The following is a 25,740-nucleotide window of genomic DNA, read 5'->3' on the forward strand; positions in this document are numbered from 1 at the left end:
ATTCAGGTGAGGCCTACAAAAATTGCTGATTGGGTGTCCATCACTCTCGATCTCGGTTGTGTGCTCTGTTGCCATACTCACTGGAATATGTGGTCTTTATCTTGCTTCTGTAAGAAGGGATGGGAAGGCCTCCGGTGCATTGGCGTTGGAACTGGGGGCGGTACCCATCTGCCCTTTCTGGTAGGGCACCATAGGTGGTGAGGGCCTGGCCTGTGGGAGGCAGGTACTGGCAGGCAGGTAGGAGCCAGGTAGGGAGCAGCAGGTTGTGGCAGGTCTAATTAGGGTGAAGAGAAGAGACAGTAGGCAGGTGGAGGAGGAGACCAGGGGCACAAGGGCACCTGAGCCTACTGGCAGCAGGAGGAAGCAGAACCCTGGAGATGGGTGACAAGCTCTAGAACTGCCAACCAACACCATCAGGCATAGAGAGCCCCTCCAGAGGTGACATAACCATGGAGTGGGCAAAGTGGTACCGAATTTGCACTCCAAATAATCCTTAATCCTGATCCTATGCCCAGATCATTCTGTCCCTAAGGGTACACTGTCCCAGGAGGAGGGGTGTATAGAGACACGCGCAGTGTAAGCACATCAAGGTTAAGGTAACAAGGTGGGAGAGTAGCACCAGGCAATAGACGGGTCGAGGCTCCTTGGACAATGCCCCACCTCTGTTTACCGTGCACGGACCAGGCAGGGACAGGAATGCTAAAGGCTGGGAGTGGTGGTAGAACTGAATAGGGTGTGTATTACACATGTGTCACTGTGTGTGCTTATCTGGTCCTACGTGTACAAGAGCATGTGTTCACAGAAATAAAGCTTTGTACACCCATCTGTTTGTGGATTTGCAAAAAGGAACAGTAAAAAAAAAAGAGAGCACAATTTTGGCTAAGAAGCTAGAATAAATATCAAAGTATCAGTTTCCTGGACCCACTTTATTGGATACCCTAATATCCCTGGGGTTAAGAGGGGAAACTGGCTGGAGTGGCTTGGAGCTCCCCAGGCATTTTATGAACCAAGTAAGAAGAGGGGAGGGCTCCACTCCCAGCACATGCCACAGTTACCAGATTAAACTGGTTGCCTTGGTAACGTCCTCTCTGGGCAGGATCTGGGATTGTCGGCTAGGAAGGGGGAAGAATTGGGCAGTGTGGAGGGTGTAGGGGCTGCAAATAAAAGGGTCAAAGAGACTTCTGGAAACCGGAGTGTGGGGAAACAGGACCTCAGCACACTCCAACTACTCAAGGATGTCAGGCATAGACTAAGTTCAAGACCTTGAATCAGAGAGGAAAACCAGCATCGAGTTATGGTCCTCCTAGAACAGCAGTGGTTCTCACACCAATTGCACACTGTAATCCAGGGAACTTTTCAAAAATACTGTTCCCCAGGCCACACCTCAAATCAATTAAATCAGATCTCTGAGGTAGGGCCAAGGTTTATGGTATTTTTTAAAAGATTCCCAAGTGATTCATATAGCCAGGGTTGAAAATCACTGCCCTAGAGGGACAACCCAACCTAAGTGGGCTGCAGATGCTGGGAGACAACTTGGGGATTCTAAGTCCTTGGCTCTTCTGAGTCTCCCGTAAGGCCTGTGCGCCGACCTTGTGGGGAGGATTGTTGGCAGGGCATCTACACTCCATGAAGAAATAGAGGGAGAGAGGGTGGTATGAATAACACCTGTGAGGAGACGGAGGCAAAAAACTGTGAGAGCCCAGCCCATGGACTTCTGGAAGGGGATAGGGCAGGGCTACCTAAGGCTGATCCGTCTGCCCCTTAACACTCTCGCCTTCTTTCTGCCCACTGAGAGGCAGGCCGGGAGGGCAGAGAACCTGGGGGCTTTGCTGAGCTTGAGTTTCTTCTTGCTGAGCTGGTTACCAGGGCAACAGAGAGAGCAATGGGATCTAACTGCAGGACTGGAGAATCAAGAGGCAGGGGTGAGGGGGAAATATCATGCTCATTCCTCCTGCCAGCAACGCACCCCCAAGGCTGGCTGGCATCCTTTGGATGACCCCAAGAGATCAGGCCCATAGTTACCCATCACTCTGCAGAGGAGAAGGTAAGTAAACTGACATGAGTCAAAGAGGAATTAGGGCTGAGGGTCAGAAGAGTCAATGGTTCTCTGGCTGTGGCAGCAGCACCAAAGGGTATAGGAGGGAGTCCCAACTGTCATTTTAAGATGCACCATGATGCCCATGCCCCCAGTGTACAAAGACTTGTGGGACCCAAGGACAGATGCTGCCAGCTCCACACTGAATTCAACTGCTTCCCCACATCAGGGATAGCCTTTGTAGTAAACTTCCATACCACCCAGGATCTGGAGGATCTGCAGGAGGAAATAGTCAACTCAAAGCTAGCTACCAAGTGGCCTAGGTAACTGGGAGTGTGAGCCAGAGCTGGTCTTTCAATTGCCCCTCTTCTTTACTTGTACTGATAGGAGCCTCTCTCTACACTGTGGTCCTTGATACTTCAGTGCCAGCGCAAATTTTCCTTTTCAAGAGGACAGCTAGCTATTTGCACCTTCCCCTCATCCAAGACCTGGTACAGTTGTATTGATATGTGGGGCATCACCCTGGGAAACTTACTTGCCAAGCACAAAGGAAGGCATGAGGGTAACTAGCTGTTCATGTAGGTAAGCAACATCTCACTAGATTTTCTGTCCCTTGCACTTCCAATCTAAGAGACTGCATATCCTGGTGTCTATGTGGCAATGGGGTTAAGAAAATTAATAGGGAGTACAGTCATTTGTGGCCTCATAGTGGGGGGTCTTCACCTCTCTGGGCTTCCATTTCACAATTCTGAGTTGGCTCAAGCTGGGACTGCGACTCTAGGGAATCAGGGGGTCCCCTTCCCTCCCTCCCAAATCAAGACCCATGCAAAACACTGGCAAAGGAGCCAAGTTTACATGTCTAAATTTTATTTTCTCCAAGTCACAATGCCAATCACATATGTGCACCCTTTAAAACAGTAACAAACAAGAACAATACACATGGAGAAACTCTTGCAACAAAACACAGTGGACCAACAGAGACAACTGTCACAGTGTCTTAAGGTCTGGGAATCTGGGCATGTGGCCCACTGGCTTGAGGAGACATCTTCAGGTTTAAGGCAAAGGGAACAGCCTACAAAAGGCACAACCATCAGCCACCCCTGGAACAATCTCTTAGTTGTTTCCTCCTTGGGGGTTACAGTTTGAGTGCCTCTTTCCCCTCCCACCCCTGTGACTCAGAGTGGTTAAGCCAGCTGCTGAAGAGAAGGAACAGAATTAGTGACATTACTTGGGGAGAGACACAGCTGCCACCTTCTCCCTCAGGTTCTGTAGAAGGACAGGGACAATGGCCAAGTTACCCCTGGCAGTCACAAGTGCTGCAATAACAGGAATCTCTTCCAAAGAGGCAGCAGGGGAGTGGTTCAGCGCCATATATAAGAAGGAAAGGAGGGAGGAGCCCTTGCCCTGAAAAGTGACTGGCGTCCTTAGGCTTTAGGCCCAGGTGTGGTACCCTCTGTCTGCAAGGACAGGAGTAATAAAACTTAGGGAAAACAAGGTAGTAACATCTAAAACACTTGTAGCAGGAAAGACACGGAGAAGAGCAATTGCAAAGGACAGGGAAGACCGCTGGCCGGGTAATATCTGCCTCTAGAGAGATGCATTGGTCCATAGCAACTGGAAGGGGTGTGGTAGAAAGGATGTAAAGAAAAGCAGAGCCCTCTAATTCCACTTACCTCAAAGACTGAGCCCTGAGGACTGTGTGAATACACACCCCTAAGGTGCAAAGGGTCTCACTCCACCCTCCCTTTCTCACTAAAGCATCTAGTTTGCCATCTCTCTCCACTGTTGAGACTTTGCCCTTAGTAGAGAAGTGAAGTCTACCAGAGTACAGAGACTGATGAAGGCCCAGAATTCTAAAAACCGAAGTCAAGAAGAAGGACTCCTACCACACACTTTGAGATCTTCTCCACAACGGGACACTCTGTGCAGACAGCTATGTTTCCATAGAGTTAGAAGAGTTAAGAGAGTCCAAGTATACAATAACAAAGGCCAACCAAAAATGAAAGGCCAGCTCTTTGTAGACTTGGTGGGGGAAGACTGGCTGGTAAGGTCTCAATTATCTGGGATGCAGGGAAGAGCCAAAAGGGAACCCAGAGAAGCTAGCAAACCAGAGAATGAACTTGTTTCATTTAAAGGCAGAGAGAGAGAAGGGGGCGGGGGTGTGTGTGTGTGTGTTAAAGGAATATTAATTCAAGAATAGCAAGCCAGGCTTTAAAAACGAACATCTTAGAAAACAAAACAGGATGGAGCTTCCCTGGGAGCAGCAGATGCTTGAATTTCCCAGGAGAAAGTGAAGAAGAGCAAAAGATGTGGGCTCCTAGATGTAGACTCAGAAGCCTGGGCTGTCTGGATCTCTGCTCCTCTGAGCACAGCCAAGTCAAAGAAAGACTGAAAACGGGAGGAAGTCCACTTGCTTCTCCCTTTCTCCAACAGAGCCTACCCTCAGAGGAAGGCAGGGGTTCCCCCCATTCAGCTGCTTGCTGGTAGGAGCCATCCTATATCTTCGAAGCCCTCCTGGTAGTAGACAGCCAGTTGTTTTCTATCCTGGGTTCTCACCTCTGCTGTCCTGACAGGGGTGAGAAAAAGGGAAGAACCACCAAAGTGTTAGTGGACCTTTTGGGTATTTATAAGCTATTTCCAAAAAGCCACATTTCTAAATAATGTATATTAAAGTAATATCCCTAAAACAAAACAAAACAATAAAACCCCCATGGTCTTTCTCCTCCATGACCTTTAGAATTAGCTCTGCTGTAACACCTCAAATTTAGATTTCCCCTTTCCTTAATAAGGAATGCCCTCCTGCATTTTTTCCTTCCAGCTTCCCAAATAAAATGCTACCAAATTAACAGTGGTTTTTACTCAACCCTGCTCAGTGCATTCATAAAACAAAGAAACTGGCAAATTCTGGGACTCCTCTAAGCCTCCCCCTGAGATATCCCATGATTACAACTTGGAGCACTAATTAGGTGACTGTTCAGCAAGTAAGCATAAGCATTAGTTTTAAGAATGTTCTGAGTCATATTAAGTTGTACACTTACTTTTATACGATGTTAGATTTAAAATATTCAGAAATTCATATTAACTGGAACCCCTGCTTACAACCTGAAATAAAGTTGGAATTTGTTATCAGGTCATTATTATTAAAAAAAAAAAAAAGAAAAGACCATTTTCCATAGAAACACACCCAGAAAAGGAGAGAAATCTGAAGAAAAGGAAAGCCCACTGAGGTCGGATGTGCCCTAAACATCCCTTGTTTAGAGCTGCTTCCCTAGGAGCTCTCATACCTCAGGTGGTGGGGGCTTGATGGTGACTGGCTGGGGAGTCCTCCGGGGTGGGGAGGGCTTTGGCTGCACCTGCTGCTGGGCGGGGTTATAGTAGGTCACTCCTCCATATACCTGTGATGGGGCCTGGGACCCCAATAAGCAAGGAGAAGAAAAAGGAATTAATTCATCCAAACTATGATAAACAGGAAACATTATTCAGGCACAAAAATAAGAGCATTGAGGAATTTATAATTTTTTAAATCTCTAAGCTGCCCCCCTTTAAAATAATTATTCATTTCTGCCTTAATATGTCCTAATAGGGTTCTTACTTCTTCAAAGTACTACCCAGCTTTCTCTAATTCCTACCATCAGCTGACAAATGGAAGCAACTGAGCTCAGTGGTGACACTCCAGATACCACATGGTGTCAACCTTCTGGGAGTTAAACAGTACAGGGAGGGGTAGGGCTGGTAAGTAGAATACAACTTCATTATGCAGTTGAATAAACAGCAGACATGCGCACCTAAGACATACTAAAATACTTGAATGAAACACCATTAAAGAAACGGAAGAGAATAAACAGATGATGGGCATCACATAAGCTGCATTTCTAGCTCCTGACCACCAAGAGGCGTCCTGACACCAATGCAAATCAGTGGCATTGAAATGTTCTCTCCAATTCCTTGAGCATTCTCCTCATACTATATTCCTGACTGATTTAAAGGATGTGTACTTAGGAAAATCTCATTAGCCATCTCACCTGTGTGTTAGGATATAGATGAGGCGGTGGGGGGGGAGGCAGTGCCCCTGGAGCATAAGGGTAACTGGGATTACCAAAGTTCATGACGCCTGGAGCAGAAAAGTAGGTAGGAGCAAGCAACTGCTGAGGTGGTGGCTGTCCTGGAGCCATGGACACTGGTGGGGGATAGAGGCCTGGATTGGGCAGAGGTGCCGGTGTCTGGTGGGGATGTAAACCTGGACAATAAGAAAACAAAAACTGAAATAAAAGGTAACACCATTTCCATGGGATGGCCTGGCTGAACTGCTCACCACAAACTGCTCAGGATGGAAGTCCTCAGGATGGACCCAAGAGGAGTTTGTTGCCCAAGCAGCCGAAGTGGCCAGCTTCATTAGCAAGCAGCACAGAGCTCAAGAGGATGGGGTTTGTGAAGCCCCCAACACATATCCTCACGTACTGGAAGCATACAAGCAGAGGCGCAAAGCTTACCTGGGTGGGGAAGGTGCATTTCTGGCTGCACAATCATGCCCTGAGGAGGCAGTGGGGCAGGGCTGTCACCATGGGTATAGATTGGTCCCTGGAACTGCACTGTAAGATATCACATTGGGACTCTCATAAACCCTCACTCTTCACATCACATGGACAAGTCTCCTTGACCCCCAAGCCCTTTGAAAAGATGTTCTCATTTCCATGTGAAGAAAACAGCAACCAGAGAATGTTTGTTAACCACAAGGAGAGGTCAGAAGGGAAATTCAGGAGGCAGGAGGCTGGTCTCTTAGTTCACTTCACCCTGCCAAGAAAGATACTCCAACAATAAAAATAAACTCACATGGATCATAGTAATGTCCCTCCATGATACTGATGTGCACAGGAGGGGCAGGGGGCTCCGGCACAGGTCTTTGCCGTTGAGATGAATAGCGTTTGGCTCGCCCACCCTGGACACCCTGAAATAAAGAAAGAGGTCTGAGCAAGAAGACTTCCAAAAGGCTGACTCTTGTATCATGTCCCACCCTCCTTTAGGTACTGCAAAACACTTACTTGGTACATGGCAGTGTTAAAAAAAAGTATTTGCAAAAAGAATTGAAAAACCAATGAAAAAGCATCAAGATCTAAACCCAAACCCTGTACCCTACATTTCGGGAGACCCAAATTAAAAGAGAAACATGCGAAAACTGACTTAGTTTAAACAGTGAATGAGCTGTGACATGCAACCCCCTGCATGTGCCCCTTTCCCCCTTCTGTACCATTTCTTCCATCCGGTTAAACTGAGGTGGAGGTCCTGCTCCCATGTGTATGTGGTTGGGCATACCTGTAATACACCAAAAAAGTCACTGCTGCAGAGCAGACAGATGTGAATGGGACTCAAGATACCATCAAGAAAGTGACAGGCTGAAGAATCCCAACATGGGGAATGGCTTTCTTCCTTTAAACTAACAAAATTCCTTTTAAACTATCTCTGCTTCCTGTCAACTCCAGCATTTGGAAGTTTGCCCCCATTGCCTGCCACCTTAATACAGCAATAAAACCTCTGAACATGAAAAAAAAATTACTTCAGTAATGCAATTCAGAAAATGCAAGTTCAAAATTTTCCCATCAAGTATTTCCCTGAACAGAATCCCTGGGAGGTTATAATTAGCATATTACATTATCAAACATCTTGAAAAATCTCAGCCCTGAAGTCTCTGAGCAACAACTAGAGAGGGGAGGATGTTCTAAATCTACCTGATTATTCCTGGCCACAGAGGTCTGGGCTAGAAGCATAGGAAGAGATTCCCCTCTGGCTGAAGATGACTCAGGACAAAAGGGAATGTTCTAGAGACTGTCTTCCAATGGTAATAAGGCATTGGTAGGAGAGTGTACTCCTCTATCCAAAGATCAACTCCAGGTCCAGTTTAGGCTACCCTGGTTTTCGGTGTTCAAAAATTACGCACACCAGATAAGAATGCAGAAATTGCCAGTCCAAATGAGGATTTCCAATCTTTGAGTTCGATTTAGATTTCAGAAACTAAGGAAAAGATCCTCTAATCTATCTGACTGGAGGAAGAAAAAAAGGATAGGGGAGAGGGGTGGTAGATAGGTCCTAGTCACTAGCACTATGTTGTCCAACAGGATATCCACTAGCCACATGTGGTTATTTAAATTTCAATTAATTAAAATTAAAACTTCAGTTTCTCAGTCACTCTGGCCATATTACAAGTATTCAAAAGCACCATCAGTACAGAAAGTTCTACTGGGCAGCCTGGCTCTAGAAGACTGAGGAAATTAGAGAGGCTTTCCTTTCAAAAAGATTAGGAGATACTCATCCAAATTCAAATGCAGTTTCTGCCTTGAAACATTTAACCATTAGTTCAAATAATAAGAACACTGCCTTCTTCCACCTTTTCTACAGCGACTGGTAACGGATTCTGTACTCAGGAGCTCAGTACTGATGACTGATCAGTTAATAGTAAGCAAAGTAGTGGGGTAGTCTTGTGCAATAGATAAAACTGCTCTGAGGTTTTTGAATGAATATACCTATGAATCCATCTGTTTCTTGCAGTTAATGAAGATATTGTCAGACACCACACCTCTGAGAGACATAAGTCCCATGCCCCTAAGTCCAATGATACAAAGGGGAAAAAGCGAGTCACTATCCCTAAGGTACCTACTCCGAAGCTCACGTGATTGCAGGAATGAAGGCTGCCCTGGGCTCCAATTCTGTTCTGTTATATTTAGTTGTGCCACATCTTGTTCAAGTCCACCTGTAGTAGAATCCACTGGAGCCTCCCAGTTCCCAGTCTTAGCAGGTGGAGGAGGCGTAGTTTCTGGGACTGGAGGTGCTGGGGTCAGCCCTTCAGGTGGAGGGGGCACCTCCTCTGCAACCTTGACTGCATCTCCAGCTTTGACCCTGGTTCTTCTTGCCCGGGAATAGGATTTCTTCTCAATAGGCCTGTCAGGAGCTGGTGGTGCAGTGTCAGGAGCAGGATTTGGTATCTCTGGGGCTGCCTCTTCCTTCTCAGGACTACCAAGCACTTGAGCATCTGCTTCTGGAGATGGATCCCTTACTGGAGTCTGCTCCAGGCGCCGTGACCGGTAACTAGTCTCATGTTTAACAGTCTCACCAGACCTGCCAGCATGCTGCCCGCCAGCTTCCATAGGCCTAAAACCAGCACAACCTTCCTTGAAGCCTCCAGATCGAGAGTAATTCCTGGCAGCAGACATGCGGCCAGTACCTACAGCATTCCTGTTGATAAATGTCCTTGGTGGTAAGGTGCCCCCAGGACCCTGGTGGCGATGGGACTTATTTGGCCGCTCCCCAATCCAGTTTGGATCTCTTTGTGGAGGACTCCCAAACCTGAACAAATGGAACAGAGAAATAACAAAAGGGACCACTAGAGACATAAACTGAGGGTCAGGGAGACTTCCTATATTCCTCACCCAATTACGGGCCAGAATAGCATTTTTTTTTTTTTTTTAATAATAGTGTTTATTTATTTTTACTTGTTGACAGTTTGCTTTATTTATGGCTGTGTCGGGTCCTCGTTTCTGTGCGAGGGCTTTCTCTAGTTGTGGCAAGCGGGGGCCACTCTTCATCGCGGTGCGCGGGCCTCTCACTATCGTGGCCCCTCTTATTGCAGAGCACAGGCTCAGTAACTGTGGCTCACGGGCCCAGTTGCTCCGCGGCATGTGGGATCTTCCCAGACCAGGGCTGCGAACCCGTGTCCCCTGCACTGGCAGGCAGATTCTCAACCACTGCGCCACCAGGGAAGCCCCCAGAATAGCATTTTAAAAAGCAGAGACCTGGGCTTCCCTGGTGGCGCAGTGGTTGAGAGTCCGCCTGCCGATGCAGGGGACACAAGTTCGTGCCCCAGTCCGGGAAGATCCCACATGCCGCGAAACGGCTGGGCCTGTGAGCCATGGCCGCTGAGCCTGCGCTTCCGGAGCGTGTGCTCCGCAATGGGAGAGGCCACAACAGTGAGAGGCCCGCGTACCGCAAAAAAAAAAAAGCAAGAAAAAAAAGCAGAGATTTTCTCCTGTAAATATCAATAGTGTAGGCTCCAAAATTTCCTCACCTGGGTTTCCGAATTCTTCGGGGTTTGATGTCATCAGGATTGTGAGCTGAGCGGATATCATAGCCATAAAGAGCAATGAGCTCCTGTCGGGACTTTGGAGCCTGTTCATCTTCCCGAAACTTGTCATGCTCCCAGCGACCCTCATCCTTCCACAGCTTTCGTTGACGTCCCTTGGGTCTGGTTGAAACCAGGGAAAAGTGTCTTAGGTTGGCAGATTCTGCCAAGTAAAGATGTTCATGGGGCTTCCCTGGTGGCACAGTGGGTGAGAGTCTGCCTGCCGATGCAGGGGACACGGGTTCGTGCCCAGGTCCAGGAAGATCCCACATGCCGCGGAGCGGCTGGGCCCGTGAGCCATGGCCGCTGAGCCTCACGTCCGGAGCCTGCGCTCCGCAACGGGAGAGGCCACAACAGTGACAGGCCCGCATACCGCAAAAAAAAAAAAAAAAAAGATGTTCATGAAATAAACAGGGTTGGGCAGGGAAACAGTAGGAACTCAGGTATTCTCTCCATCTTTCCCAACAGGCTATACAAAACAGGCCTTCCAAAAGCAAGAGTGAATCACAGCACCTCAGGGCCTGCTGGGCTCAAATGTAACAGGAATAGAAATGAGGAGAGACTTCACTTCAAACTACTCAGCACTCTGGAGACATCTCTCTCCTATAAGGCCACCTATGCAAGTATTTCAAATCCCAGAGGTTTTGAGCCTCAGATTAAAGAAGGCAGTGGAAGTGTGGCTCTGGATCCCAGCTCCTCCACCAAGAGTTACTAAATATTCTAAGCCTTACTTTCCTCATTTGTACAAGAGGGATAATCACAGTACTTACCTTAAAATGTTGTGAACAGTAAATGAGATAATACAAGTAAAATACTCAGCAAAGTGCCTGGCATATATTTCAATAGTAAGCACTAAATACATACTAACATACTACAGAGCAGTGGCAAGTGGCTGTTACCTGACTTCCTCCTCCTGAGTCTGCCCTCGAAGATCATGCTCAAAAAAGAGCCCTTTCCGGGGTATGTATGCTGGGTTCTTCCGATCTTCATCATCATCCAAATGCTTAGGGCCATTTTTACCAACTTTGTTCTCCACAGGCTCTGTGCTCTCCTATCGGACAGATAAAGGACTCCTTACTCACTCCAAAGTTAAGAGCTCCTATTCCAGAACCCAAATGGAGGCCTTTGGTGGGTACTAACCTGTCCATCCCCACTTTGCCTCTCTCCAGTCACAGTGCCTTTGGTATCAGGCTTTTCTTCCCCCTTCTCGTCTTTTGCTGAAGAATTAGCAGCATCATTGGCTTCTGATTTCAGCTCCACTTTGGAGTTTTCCTCTTCACTGTACTCCCCTTCATCACCCTGAAAAAAGTTTCCCTGTCAGCTGTGGAGATAAGATCTGAATGGTGTATTTTAAAATTTTCCATTTTTTAAAAAAATTTTCCATTCTTTAGGAAAACATTTTCTAACGAATTAAAAGCAAACACATCAATATTCTTACTAAAATTTCTAGAGAACAGAAACATTGTTAAAAAAATTAAAAGCACATTAAAAATATATATATACAGGGAATTCCCCGGCGGTCCAGTGGTTAGGACTCCATGCTCATGCTTTCACTGCCAAGGGCCTGGGTTCAATCCCTGGTCAGGGAACTGAGATCCCACAAGCCGTGCAGTGTGGCCAATATATATATGTATGTTTATATAGATTCCTGTAAGTTTTCCAGGAAGAAATGCAAGGGTCTGTTAACAGCAGCAGCCTCTTTCATTCACTAAGCTTATTGTGATAATCATTCATGATGTCAAATCATGCTGTACACCTTCAACTTACACAGTGCTATATGTCAATTATACCTTAATAAAACTGGGAGAAAAAAAACCCAAAAACCAAAAACAGTGGCAGCCTCTGGGGAAGAAGCCCAGGGGATATGGATGGGAGGCCTTAAGTGTCTAGCATACAGAAGGAGCTTTATCTTTGTTGATAATTTCTCTCCCTCTCAATGAATCGTCTCTTTAAACATGCAGCGCCTGATAACTACACTCTAACTCAAGCTGTTAATTCTCTCATCTCAAAATGGCTTAGAACAGAGATTCCCAACCTTTTAGATTATATGAACCCCTTTTTAGAATCTAAAATTTTCATGGATCCCCATGAGACAATAGCTCAGTATAGTATCCACAAATTGAGAAAACATGTAATGACAAACAACTGCTATACATTCAATAATACTTTTAAATACATTTATATTTTATTAATTCATATATATATTCAATAATAGTAGTACATAAAGGTGGGAGATGTCGATTTGGTCTACAGATAATGAGAACACAGCTAGTGAATTTGCAACCCTTTATAATAACTCCATGATTTCCCAAGGCACTATTACTCTCAAGTTGGGAAATAGTGGCTTACATTTTTTATGTCTATGATATAAATACTAAATTTTCTGTAGCGTGAGAGCCCCTTAGCAACAACTCTGTCCAGAATAAAATTATAAAATTATGACTTGGAAAACATTAGAAGGACTTGTACAATCACTGCACCTGAGAAATGAAAAAAATTAAAGCCCAAATGCTCTCTCTCCTCTCCACTTTCTTCCCTCTCTTAGCACAGCAAGATTGGATAATCCAATCAATTATACTTCAATTAAAAAAACAAACAAACAGGGGCTTCCCTGGTGGCGCAGTGGTTGAGAGTCCGCCTGCCGATGCAGGGGACACGGGTTCGTGCCCCGGTCCGGGAAGATCCCACATGCTGCGGAGCGGCTGTGCCCATGAGCCATGGCCGCTGAGCCATGTGGCTGGGAGAGGCCGCAACAGTGAGAGGCCCGCATACCGCAAAAAACAAAAAAACAAAAAAACAAAAAAACAACTGGATAATCCTGCTTGTGACATAGAAGTGTTAGGTCTGCCCATACAAAGAAGGGTCCCTTAGGCCATCCTTTAAATAGGGGCCACTAGAAAGGGTTAGGCGATAGAGGTGTAGCTAGTTCTAGGTAGGGAAAGGGAGCAGCTAAGGCTCCTGCTAAGGGGGCTGGCTTTAGACTAAAGTTACTCTCATATCCTTGTCATTCCAAGATTTGGACCTAAGGAGGCAGGGCTATAGGCCAGGGGAGGTAGGTTTAGAGACCTATGAGGACACAAAGAAATGGATTCAAGGGAAGGTAGTTTAGTCCCCACTGCTGGGTTAACATGTAAGGGTATCAATATACCTCTGCCCCTCTGGTATATTCATGTACACTGGTCTCTTATTCTCCTACTGGGTCTGACACTCAATCTGTACCAGACCCTCTCCTGACTCCAGGTCCAGGATGGCCTCAGGAATCTGATCAAAGATACTCACTGAGACTCCTGATGAAACAAGAAGCTCTCAAGTTCTAAGTTTTTGACCTTTTTTCAAATAGGGCTAAGATTGCTGACTGGCCCAGACTAGTCAGTTAATTCCCCTTCCCCTTTATTCCCTGCTCAGCATCAGGGCGTTTCTGCCTCTAAGTGTTTTGGGTTAGGAGTCCCAGGAAGGTGACACTGCTATGAAACCACAGAGTTCAGGGAGACTGCTTGACCACACCCACACTATGAGAACCACACCTTTACCTACAGCTTTTTAACAACCGAGTACCCTTGATTCTTCCCATTTCTCCTCAATCACAAGAAGTTTTCTCTCCTCTTGAGCTGGGAATAGGTGGGTGGTAATCATTCAGTTCTTTCCTTGGTCCTATGTTCCCTGCAGGTTCTGTAGCAGAAATTGCAAGAATCTTGCTTGGGGGACCTCCCTGGTGGTCTAGTGGCTAAGACTCCACGTTCCCAATGCAGGGGGCCCAGGTTCGAATCCTGGTCAGGGAACTAGATCCCACATGCCACAACTAAGACCTGGTGCAGCAAATAAATAAATATTAAAATAATAATAATAATAAAGATTTCATCTTTAAAAAAAAAATGTCTTCCTTGGTGTGTATGTGACCTTAATTCACTACTCCCCCCCCCGCCCCAACACTAACTAAATTCAAACACCTTAAAATAGTATCAGCATGATTAATGAGAGAACTTTGTTTTACGCTCTATCCCCTCTTAGTCTGTGGTGGAATGCCAAATGAGGCAACTCTTTTATTCCAAATGAGAAACTAATTTTGTTTCCAGGGCAGGACAGAAAGATACAAATAGCACAGTGCTGAGGAGACTCCAAATTAGCATCAAAGTCTGGTGTAATGGAAGCCAAGGTGCTACCCTAGAGTCAAGCTTCTTCAGCTATGGGCTGACATCAAAACCCTTTACCCTACTGCTGACTCTCCCATTCAGTGAACACCCTTCCCAACCCTAAAGCCTAGCTTTCTACTGAAGCAAATGCTTCCCTGGCAGAATTCTCATGCAAAGGTTTTAGCTCATTTTTTCATTCCCCACATATTTCAGAGTAAGAGGTCGACCTGGTATCTTCCTCATTCTCAATGTCTCTTCCAGATCTAACTCCTCTGCCTCATTTAAAAATTTTTATTGTTTTTAATTTATTACTTATTGAAGAATAGTTGAATTATAATGTGCTAATTACTGCTGCACAGCAAAGTGACTCAGTTATACATATATAAACATTCTTTTTCCTATCCTTTTCCATTGTGGTTTGTCACAGGATACTGAATATAGTTCCCTGTGCTATACAGTAAGATCTTGTTGTTTATCCATTCTATATATACCAGTTTGTATGTGCTAATCCCAACTCCACCTCATTTTAAACTGCTGTTTCTCTGAGGCTCCTATCACCTAGCTATACCCTGCTTCTCGAAGGTTAGGATTACACTTCACTTTTATGAAAGACCTACAGTAGCACTTGTTTTCACAAACTGAAAGAAACTTGAAGATAATTTTTGTTTTAAGAAAAAAGGCAAAAGTGAAAATTGTACTCAGTGTTTTGTTTTGCAGTGAGCTGTCATACTGGCAGCTCCACACCCCAAGCAGAAATAGTGGCACCACCAAGCTCCTGCCCTGGGAACTACACTCAGCCTTTCAGCATCAAGCTACCACAGCTTTGAACTGTGTCTGTGAGCATCCGTGCTTTATGTTGATTTATTCTGTGCATCCCTTGGCAAGATGTGTCCTAAGGTAATTGCTTCTTTGCTTTAAGCCATTTCAGCTCACAGGGACGCTCTATCAGACCAAGGGGGAAACCTGTACCTCTATGCCTCTGCCTGGGTCCACCTTGTCATTAATTTGAAGACTATGGCAAGAAGCTCACAGTTTTCACCTCCACTTTGGTCATCCACTTCCACGTACACACTTCAGTCTTACCTGGAACTGCTATATACATTTTCTTTTTTTTTAAGTAAACCTGATCTACTTTTAAAAATCTTAAATTTAAACACCTCAGACTTTGATCAAAACTGCCACATGGCGGACTTCCTTGGTGGCGCGGTGGTTAAGCATCTGCCTGCCAATGCAGGGGGCACGGGTTCGAGCCCTGGTCTGGGAAGATCCCACATGCCCTGGAGCAACTAAGCCCGTGTGCCACAACTACTGAGCCTGCACTCTAGAGCCCACAAGCCACAACCACTGAGCCCACGAGCCACAACTACTGAAGCCCATGCGCCTAGAGCCCGTGCTCCGCAACAAGAGAAGCCACCACAATGAGAAGCCCGCGCACCGCAACAAAGAGCAGCCTGCACTCCCCGCAACTAGAGAAAGCCCGCGGGCAGCAACAAACACCCAACGCAGCCAAATATATATATATAAATAAATAAATTTATTTAAAAAAAAGCCACATGGAAAAGAATGAAGTTAGACTCTTACCTCACCCCTTATACAAAAATTAATTCAAAATGGATCAAAGAGCTAAAATATAAGAGCCAAAACTATAAAATTCTTAGAAGAAATCATGACTTTGCATTTGGCATGGATTCAGCAAAAGCTTCTTTGATATGACACCAAACACACAAGCAACAAAAGAAAAAACAGATATATTGGACTTCTTCAACATTGAAACCTTACACCATCAAGAAAGTGAAAAGACAACACACAGAATGGGAAAAAGTATTTGTAAATCATATATCTGATAAGAAACTTATATCTAGAATATATAAAGAACTCTTACAACTCAATGATAAAAAAAACACCCAATTAAAAAAAGGACAAGGTATCTGAATAGCCACTTCTTCTAGGAAGATACACGAATAGCCAATAAACACAAGAAAAAATGCTCAACATCATTACTCATCAGGGAAATACAAATCAAAATGAGATACCGTTTCATACCTACTAGGATGGCTGGAATCAAAAAATCAAGACAATAATAAGTGCTGTTGAGAATGTGGAGAAACTGGAATTCCCATACATTGCTGCTGAGAATAGTAAAAGGGTGCAGCTGCTTTCAAAAACAGTTTTGACAATTCCTCAAACAATTAAACAGTTACCACATGACTCAGCAACTCCACTCCTAGGTACGCAACCAAGAGAAATGCAAACATACAACCACACAAAAACTTGTACACTAATATTTACAGTAGCATTATTCATAATAACAAAAAAACAGAAACTCAAGTGTCCATCAATGGATGAATGGATAAACAAAATGTGGTATATGCATACAACGTAGTATTATTCAGCCATAAAAAGAAATGAAGTACAGGGGACTTCCCTGGTGGTCCAGTGGTAAAAAATCTGCCTTCTAATGCAGGGGACATGGGTTTGATTCCTGGTCAGGGAACTAAGATCCCACATACCACAGGGCAACTAAGCCGGCGCGCCACAACTACTGAGCTCACGCGCCTCAACAAGAGTGCCTGTGTGCCACAAACTACGGAGCCCACATGCCCCAACTAGAGAGAAAATCTGCACACCACAACTAGAGAGAAGCCCGCACACTGCAAAGAAAAATCCCACATGCCTCAACGGAGACCCTGCATGCCGCAACTAAGAGCTTGGATGAAAACCTTGGAAACATTATGCTAAGTGAAAGAAGCCAGTATATTATATTATGTTGCCATATAATATATGATTCCATTCATATAGAAGGCCAGAATAGGGAAATCTCTAGACACAGAAAGTATATTTGTGGTTGCTTAGGGCTGGAGCGAATAAGGATGGAGGAACTGTGGGGGGCAAGTGACAGCTAAAGGGTACAGAATTTCTTTTTTTCTTTTTAAGATTTTTTTGATGTGGACCATATATGTATATTTTAAATTAATTTATTTTTTGGCTGCGTTGGGTCTTTGTTGCTGCACGTGGGCTTTCTCTGTGGCAAGCAGGGGCTACTCTTCATTGCAGTGCGCAGGCTTCTCATTGTGGTGGCTTCTCTTGGTCAGCACAGGCTCTAGGTGCATGGGCTTCAGTAGTTGAGGCACGCAGGCTCAGTAGTTGTGGCTCGCAGGCTCTAGAGCGCAGGCTCAGTAGTTGTGGCACACGGGCTTAGCTGGTCCGTGGCATGTGGGATCTTCCCGGACCAGGGATCAAACCCACGTCCCCTGCATTGGTAGACGGATTCTTAACCACTGCACCACTAGGGAAGTCCCCAGAATTTCCTTTTGAAGTGATGAAAATGTTCTGAAACTGACGGCGGTAATGGTCACGCATACCTGTATATACTAAAAACTGTAGAACTGTACACTTTAAAGGGGTAAGTTGAATGGCACATAAATTATATTTCAATAAAGCTGTTAAAAAAAAAAAAACGAAAACCCGCCTGTTATTCCTGTTCTTCCCCAGTTACTCCTTTACTCTCTAGTCTCCAATTTCTTACGTCATCCACTCCCTTGACATTTCTACCTTTTCCCTACCGATCAGTCCTTTCCCACATTCACTTTCCTCTCTCAACTCTGTGACCCCTTCATTTCAATCACTACTAGTAATTCCCTCAAGTCCCCTACTCCCATGTGCCCAAGACTGGATCAACTATCTTTTTCTAAGCTTACAACCAGACTTCTGATCATCACTAAAGGGAGTTAAAAAAAAAAAAAATCATACAACTTCACCCATCAGTGCCACCTCCAACCTCAACTACTCAAACTTCCTTTAGTCTCACAATTCCTACACTGCCCTTCCACCAACAACCATTCTTTACGTTTTTCCTTCTACTTCACAAGGAAAACAAAACAAAGGGCACACCAGCTTCCTCCCCATATACCTTTGCTTCCCACTTCTCTATAATTACAATGGAAGATGTTTCCTATTTCTTCTCATGTACTCAGTCAAGGACACCAATACACGCATTACCTATCCCCTCCCTTTTCTCTCCCTTTCTACTGATTTCTTCACCCTTTAGCCATACTTTATTCTCCAACTTAAAAAATAACACCAAACCCTCTCTTGACGTTACAGCCTTCTTTCCAGCTACCAGCTCTCTAGCCTCCCCTTCATAGGCTAATTTCTTTAAAAAATTTTCTTGGAAAAAAAAAAAAAATTTTCTTGGAGGATTCTGCGAAAATGGCAGCAGCATAGTTTTTGATCTCTTCAAATCTCCACATGAAATGGGAGCAAGATCAAAACCCTCTGGATAACATTTACAACAAAACTAGGTTACAAGCTATCCCCCAGGACCCAAAATATAAGCACATAAGAGCAAAGCATCAACAGCCACAAGACATGCATCAGATTGGTATCAGTGCTGGAAAAAGCAGAGAGCACTAAATGGACCTGAAAACAGAAGAACCCTGAACTAGTCAATAAAAAGCAAAACTGAGAATAACAGTTGAAACCAGAAGGGGTTTTACTGTCTCCAATAGAATGTGTGTTTAAGGGTCCTGCAGTAAGAAGGTCTGAAAGGGTTAGAGCAGTCTAACCCTTCTGAAATCTTAAAACCAATCTAGCTGCCAGGGCTCCCCTCTAGGAGAGTAACACACTGAAGATAAAACTGTTGAGAAGGGAATCAAATTCAGCAGAAGAGGGATAAAAGGAATGAAGGAAAGAGAAGGTCCAAAACAAGTTAGAGAAGGGAACAAAAGCAGAAAATCTCAGAAAGTAAGCCATCATATATATATTTTTTAACACTACAGAAAAACAACTGAAGAGGGAGCTCTATGAAGTTAGAAAAAGTTACTCTGAGCCGTACTTCCTTCGAAAAGATCAGGAAAACTAATTTTTAAAATCAACAAAGGAAAAATACAGAGATCAAATCCCACATAAACTTGCTATGAGAAAAAAAAAAACGTAGAATAGCATTCCTACAATGAAAGCATGCCAAAAAGACATGCATATCATATCAAAATTGTAACTTCTATTTCAAAATGAGCAAAAAAGACATTAATATTATATAAGGCATGAAAGAACATCAGTCAGAATTAGAAAAATCCAAAAATGAAATGAAAGAACTCATTCATTCAAAGGGAGATATTAGAAATTAAAAAAAAAAATTCATTTCAAATACAAAGTCTAAAACTAGAAGGAACACAAACAACACAAACACAACAATAATGCCTTATGAGAAATTAAAAGTGAAAAGGAAGAAAATATTTAAAAATCAACAGAAAATGAAGAAACAGATATAAAGGATTACAGAAGAAGGGTCAAACACTGAAGACAGGAAAAGAATATTGGGATAGAAGTTCCATGACATACTGTAGAGCACATCTCATACCTATGAACACTGATCCAGAATGACCAACTCCAGGACAAATTCTAATAAATTTATTGGACTTAAAGAAAACATACTGGGAATATCTAGACAAAAATAGCAAGTGACTTATAAGGGAAAGAAAATCAGGTGTTCACCAGTCAGTCCGGTGCAAGATAAAAGCTCTGGGTCACACTGGTATTTTTCCAAGGGTATCATGGAAAGACAATTTGCAAGAAATACAAAGGACAGAGAGAGCATGCTGAGTTGTACTATGAATGAGTGACCATCAAAATCTTTTCAATGGATACACTGTAAAGAAAAGAAAGGGATGAAAAACTAAACTGCAGACTAAGAGATAGATCAAAATTTTAAAAATAGGCAAGACTAAAGTGTAGCATCTAGGTATATACAGTTAGTAATCAACAAGAAATTCAAGCAAGTAACATTACAATGAAAGGCAAGATATCAAGTCTACTTCTCTAATCTAGACAAGTGCTGTCCAACAGATCTTTCTGGGATGATGGAAATGTTTTTATTTATGCACATGTGGCTACTTAAAATGTGGCTACTGCAACTGAGGAGCTGAACTTTTCAGTTTAATTAATTTAAATAGCCACATTTGGCTGGTGACTACCCTATCAGACAGAACAGAACTACACCTCTCTCTTAAATTTCAGACAATATATACTAGATATTGCCACATCAAAGTCCCACATGTTCCTCAATCTCAAAACAACCAAAACTTAACCCAACACTGTCCTTCCTGAAATCTCCTCCCACTGTGGTCTGTTTCTTAGTGAATAACACCATTCATCAACCTGGGAATCCCTTTGACTCCTCCTTAATTCAGGCTCCACATTCAATCAATCAAGAAGTTCTGTTAGTATCACCAAAATATCTCTCAAATCTATGTCTTGCTAGTGCCACTGCCATGTCCCTTCTTTAGGGCACCATCATGCTCCTTGGACTATCCTAATAACCTTTTAACAGCTCTGTCTCCAGTCTTGCCTCATCCACAATGCATCCTCCACACTTAAGCCTCCAACAGCCTTTCTTTCTTTGCTGTTAGAGTAACATCCAAACTCATTTATAAACAGAATGGTAAACTCCTATAAAGTCACAAGCACCAAACCTCACTGAACACTCCATACTGCCTGGCAGTCTTTCTGATGTTTCTGTTCTCTAGTGACAACTGCAAACATTCCTCACTCCAAAACCTCTTATCTCCTTTTTACTCTTTGCAGATAACTTTACCATTGACTTCAAAGAAAATAAATCATCTCATCAATCACCACATTCTGTCAATTCCATAGCCTAAATAACTGTCAGTGCTGTCCACTTCTATTTTCACTGCCACCACTCCACTCCATGCCACACTTACTACTTTCCTAGACTTCCACAGTAGCTTTCTTAACTAGCTTTGCTGTCTCTAGTCTTGCTCTCTTCAGATCAACTCTCCCCACTGCACATAAAATAATGGTTATAAAAATAATAATTCTAAAATATTACTGTGCCTCAACCTGGGATCTTGTTAACATACAAATGTCTGAGTCTTCCCTCCCTCTGCAAGATTGTTTCAGTAGGATTTTTTCATGTAGGTGTTCCCTGGATCTGACAAACACTGCTTTAAAATTTAAGTCTAATTCATAACCTGTATCACACTCTTGTTTAAAACCCTGGTACACTTTTTTACTTCCTTAGAATGAAATCCAAATAGTTTTCAACCTGGCTTATAAAGTACTTTAAAATTTGGACTGAGATTCATCCTTACCACCAGTCATACTAAACCTTTCATATCCTCCAACTCACCATGGAGTCCATCCCTTCTAGACCTTCTTTCCACACTGTTCCCTCTGCTTAGAAAATTCTACCTGGCTAACTCCTACTCACCCTTCAGGTCTCTATTTGAACATTCGCTCCTGTAAACATTTCCAAACACCCTAAACCCAGTTAGTTGTTCCTGCTATGTGCTCCCAAAGCACCATATGCTTCCAATAACATGGCATTTACCAAACATTATTGTAATTACTTAGTTAACTGTCTATATTTTCCCCCTCTGACCTGGAATGTACTGCTAAGTTCCATGAGGGCAGAACCATGCCTGTCTTTTATTCCAGTGCCTAGTACAGCTCCTGGCTCTGAGCAGGCACTTAATAAAGAGAAGGAACAAGTAATCCCTGCATGATCTGGCCCCTACTCACTAATATGCCCTTATTTCTTGTATCCATCCTGTCCCGACAATGTTTCAGCCACACCAAACTACTTTCAAGTTTCCAAATATTTAATCTTCTCTCCCGTCTCTGGGCTTTTGTAGTGGTTGTTCCCTCCGCCTAGAACATGGCTTGCTTGGCTAACTCCATTCATTCTCCTCTGACAGCCTAAGATGGACTCAGTACCCGGCCATTAACACCCTACTTAACCCTATCCCCTAGCAGTTGTCACCAAGTCCTACGATTGCCTCACTGTTTGTCTGACTTCCTTATTAAGTTGTAGGATTCCTAAAGATAGGAACTTTGTTATATCTGTTGCATCTCCCGGGCTTAATGGAAAGTCTAATATGTAGCAACAGTTCTATAAAATTTATAGAATAAACCTTTGATCCACAATCCAATTCCTCCTTATATCTCAGGGCTCTGTTCAACAACTCCAGTAAACAAATAGCCATTCTGATAGCGTCTCTAGTAGTTTATCCAATCAAAACAAGTAAGTTCACAAACGCTTGGCTTAGGGAAGCTTTCTGCTAAAGACAGAAAACCTTATCCATAAACTGAGAAATGTTTCTGACACAAACCACTCAGAATCCTACCCTTTTAAGGTCTTCAGATATACTCAGAAAAAATATCCAACTGGCTGGCTTCACTACCTAGGCATCATGAAATGGAGTGTCAAACAACCTGTAAAAGGCTTCAAAATGTTCTCATTCTCTCATTTAGAACCTTATTTCCTTTAGATAGGGTGAAAAACCAGCTATTAACAGTATAACACATGTGGCCTGAAGAAGCTTACACCAAGCTTCCCTCCCTATAACTGAACAAGACCCTTTATAATAGTTTTCAGAAGCACAAATGAAGAATGCACAAGAGGAGTAACAAGTAGGTGATGGTACTTTTGAACCACAGGTGCGTACAGTTTTTAAAATACACTTTCCAACCTACACCATAGGAAAAAGAAACTATCACACTCACTTCTGAGTCTTCTGCACTTTCATAATCCGAGAGAACAGCTGAAAGGAAACAGAAACATGTAAAGAAAAAAAATTCAACACAAGTTATTATAATTACATCTCCCGACTGCCTGTTGCGGATCAAGCTAAAGCTCTCATTTAATTCTGACTTCAACCTATGAGGGAGATAAAATTACAGTCCCCATATCCAGACTGAAAACAGGTTCAAAGAGTGACTTTGACTTTCCCAAGATCATACTGCTAAAACGTATGCTTTTAAGCTCTATGCTACAAAGAGCCACTTTGCGGCACCCTCCCCCAAATCCTTACAGTCTGAGAGGATGTCAATTGCTGGAAACAGCTGACCTGAGTTTATGGGCAAACAACTCTGTCAGGATGCTACTCACCATCGCCCTCGATGCCATCTTCACTCTCCTAAAAGAAAGGAAAAGACATGGGTTAGTTCTGTGATTTCCAGAGGGTGAGAGGTGAAAACCGAACACAAAATGGTTGGAAAGGGGCACGAGGAAAGGTACATCTTTAACAAGCAGCATCCGAGGGAGGTCCCGTCTATTCACCTCCAGTCCCAATTTCTGAATAAACATCCACTACCCATCCGCAGAAGCTCTGCCCTCCCCCCACAAACCGCTCCTCCTCGCTTGGGGCTCCGGAGGCAAACCGCACTGGGATAGCTCTCTTCTCGAACACGTTACGCCTCAGCATCTACCGTCAACTCCCAGCCTCCCATCTTCACCTACACCCCGCCCGCCCCCCCGGCCCGCCCCGCCCGCCCGCCCGCCGGCCCGCCCCGCCCGCGCGCACTCACACACTCCGACTCCTCAGCGCTCTTGGCGCCCCCGCTCTCCAACCGCCGCAGATGAAGGGCCCCGGCTCGGCCTCCGCGCTGGGAAAGCAGAGAGCCACTGCCGCCGCCTCCAGCGCTACCACTACAGTTCCCGCCGCCCCGCGCCGGGGAACCGCCGCTGTCTGAGCCGGAAGCACCAGATTCTTCGTCTTCGGTGTCCTGCGAAGCGCGCTGCCGCCGCCGGTCCGCCATCTTACGGAGAACAGCCGCCGCCGGCCAGCTCCTGACGTACCCCGCCCGTCGCAGGGGCTGCCGGGAAGCTCGAGACCTGGTCCCAGCATGCTTCACTTGCGGCGCTGATCGCCTGGCTCTTCAGAGGGAGGGGCTGGGGGCGGAGCTGGCGCGCTGCGACAAGTTTGCCGGCGAGCGGGATTGCGTAAGTCGGTGACGTGAGGGGGCGTGACGCGGCCCCTGACTTCCCCCGGTAGGGCACCGGGCAAGGGGGGAGTTGCACTCGGGCAGCCTCCTTCGGCTCCACGCCCGGCCATCTTGGGCTTTCTGAGTGGATATCGTTGACCTGTCACGGCTTCACTGCGGCATTGGAGTTGTTTCATGATTTTCTTTTTCGTTTCTACCTACGTTTGAAGCAGATCGTTTGACTGAATTCGTTTGCTTGGTAAAATCACGAATCAAGGGAAACCTCTGAAGCCGTTGTGCTGCATCAGATTTGTTACACCAGCCCATTTTAAGCTAAAGGGCGGAGGAGAAACCAGTTGTCCGTAGTGAAGCCCGAGGATTTAGTGTTGCAGCACTACAGTGTTTTCCCTTGTATTCTCATTTACTCTTCCCTCTTCAAGTGTCTTCCCACCCCAGCCATCACCTCTCCCAAAGCGCAGGCTGGTATGATGGTAATCTTACCAAGATTTTAGAACCGATTTTAAAAAAGAGAATCATAGGAATGGGCATTTGGTTCAATATCCTGACATGATTTCCTTCTTGTTAAGGGCATGCCAGACGGGTAGATGAGGGAATGCTGAGATTTTGGCAACACATTTTTCAGCAATGAAAAAAATCGGTATATTTGTTTTGTACCATAATAAAAACATATAAGAAGCGTAAGCTATTAGTGCACCTACGGGAGTCCACATTTTAATAATACACACCAGAGAAAGGTCACTATCATAGCACAGGATTCTGTCCTGTGTAATGCTTTTACAAATGCTATGGTTAAGGATACTGATGTTTATCAAATTTATAGACAATATGAAACCAGAAAGTATTCTGAATGCCTTCAGAGATATAATCAGGATCCAAACAGATCTCAGCTGGTTAAACAAGTGGTCAAATGTGACAACTTGTAAATACAGCTCCAGAAACCAACTGCCTGAGTTCAAAATGGAGGATGTGTGATCTAATAAGTGTTAACAGAAAGAAAAAAAAAAAAAGACCCAGAGGATCCTATCTATCTCAAAGTAAATTGATATAGTAAAGCTGCCAAGTTTAGTGTCTAAATAAGGAAAGTGATAGTCTGCCACTTCGCCTTTCAGTTGTTTGGTCTGGATTCAATTTTTTTTTTATATAAATTTATTTATTTATTTTTGGCTGCATTGGGTCTTTGTTGCTGCACGTGGGCTTTCTCTAGTTGCGGCGAGCAGGGGCTACTCTCCATTGTGGTTTGCGGGCCTCTCATTGCGGTGGCTTCTCTTGTTGTGGAGCACGGGCTCTAGGGCACAGGCTCAGTAGTTGTGGTGCACGGGGCTTAGTTGCTCCGCAGCATGTGGGATCTTCCCGGACCAGGGCTCAAACCCAAGTCCCCTGCGTTGGCAGGCGGATTCTTAACCACTGCACCACCAGGGAAGCCCCTGGATTCAATTTTTAAATGGACATGAGCAAATCATCCAGAGAACTGAAACATTCAAGATCCTTTCTTTTGAGGAACAATTGTAAAATCTCTGAATGTTAACCATGAAGATTGGGATTGCCACAGCAAACTTTAACTATTTGAGGGACTATGAGGAAAGGAGGAATTGATATTTTTTCATCACCCTAGAAGGCAAAGCAAGAACCAGTGGGCTCGAGTTACAAGAAGTTAGATTTTGTCAACGAGGAAGAATTTTCTAACATTTAGAAAAAAACGTATAAGAGAAAACAAAGTGTTAAAG

The 25,740-nt window shown here is 44.3% G+C and overlaps 1 protein-coding gene across 2 annotated transcripts; it reads right to left on the bottom strand.

The window, feature by feature from the left end:
* Positions 1 to 154: 154 nt before the first annotated feature.
* On the bottom strand, positions 155 to 23,864 carry CASC3 (CASC3 exon junction complex subunit). Of its 2 annotated transcripts, XR_014298287.1 has the most exons (15): positions 23,600 to 23,858; positions 23,181 to 23,208; positions 22,796 to 22,833; positions 11,283 to 11,441; positions 11,042 to 11,193; positions 10,089 to 10,265; positions 8,685 to 9,370; positions 7,281 to 7,345; positions 6,866 to 6,980; positions 6,526 to 6,624; positions 6,058 to 6,272; positions 5,320 to 5,442; positions 5,074 to 5,137; positions 4,476 to 4,601; positions 155 to 274 (listed from the first exon to the last, which is right to left on the bottom strand). XR_014298287.1 is itself a non-coding variant. In XM_082678409.1 (14 exons), exons 1-13 carry the CDS (start codon positions 23,828 to 23,830, stop codon positions 5,114 to 5,116), a joined length of 2,112 nt encoding a protein of 703 aa, XP_082534535.1. In that variant the 5' UTR covers positions 23,831 to 23,864; the 3' UTR covers positions 2,892 to 4,601; positions 5,074 to 5,113. The 2 variants fall into 2 exon arrangements, 1 of the variants encoding a protein (XP_082534535.1); XM_082678409.1 differs by lacking the exon at positions 155 to 274 and having other exon boundaries at positions 2,892 to 4,601; positions 23,600 to 23,864.
* Positions 23,865 to 25,740: the final 1,876 nt, after the last annotated feature.

The sequence above is a fragment of the Grampus griseus genome (assembly GCF_964374135.1).
Source record: "Grampus griseus genome assembly, chromosome: 20".
Classification (NCBI taxonomy): domain Eukaryota; kingdom Metazoa; phylum Chordata; class Mammalia; order Artiodactyla; family Delphinidae; genus Grampus; species Grampus griseus.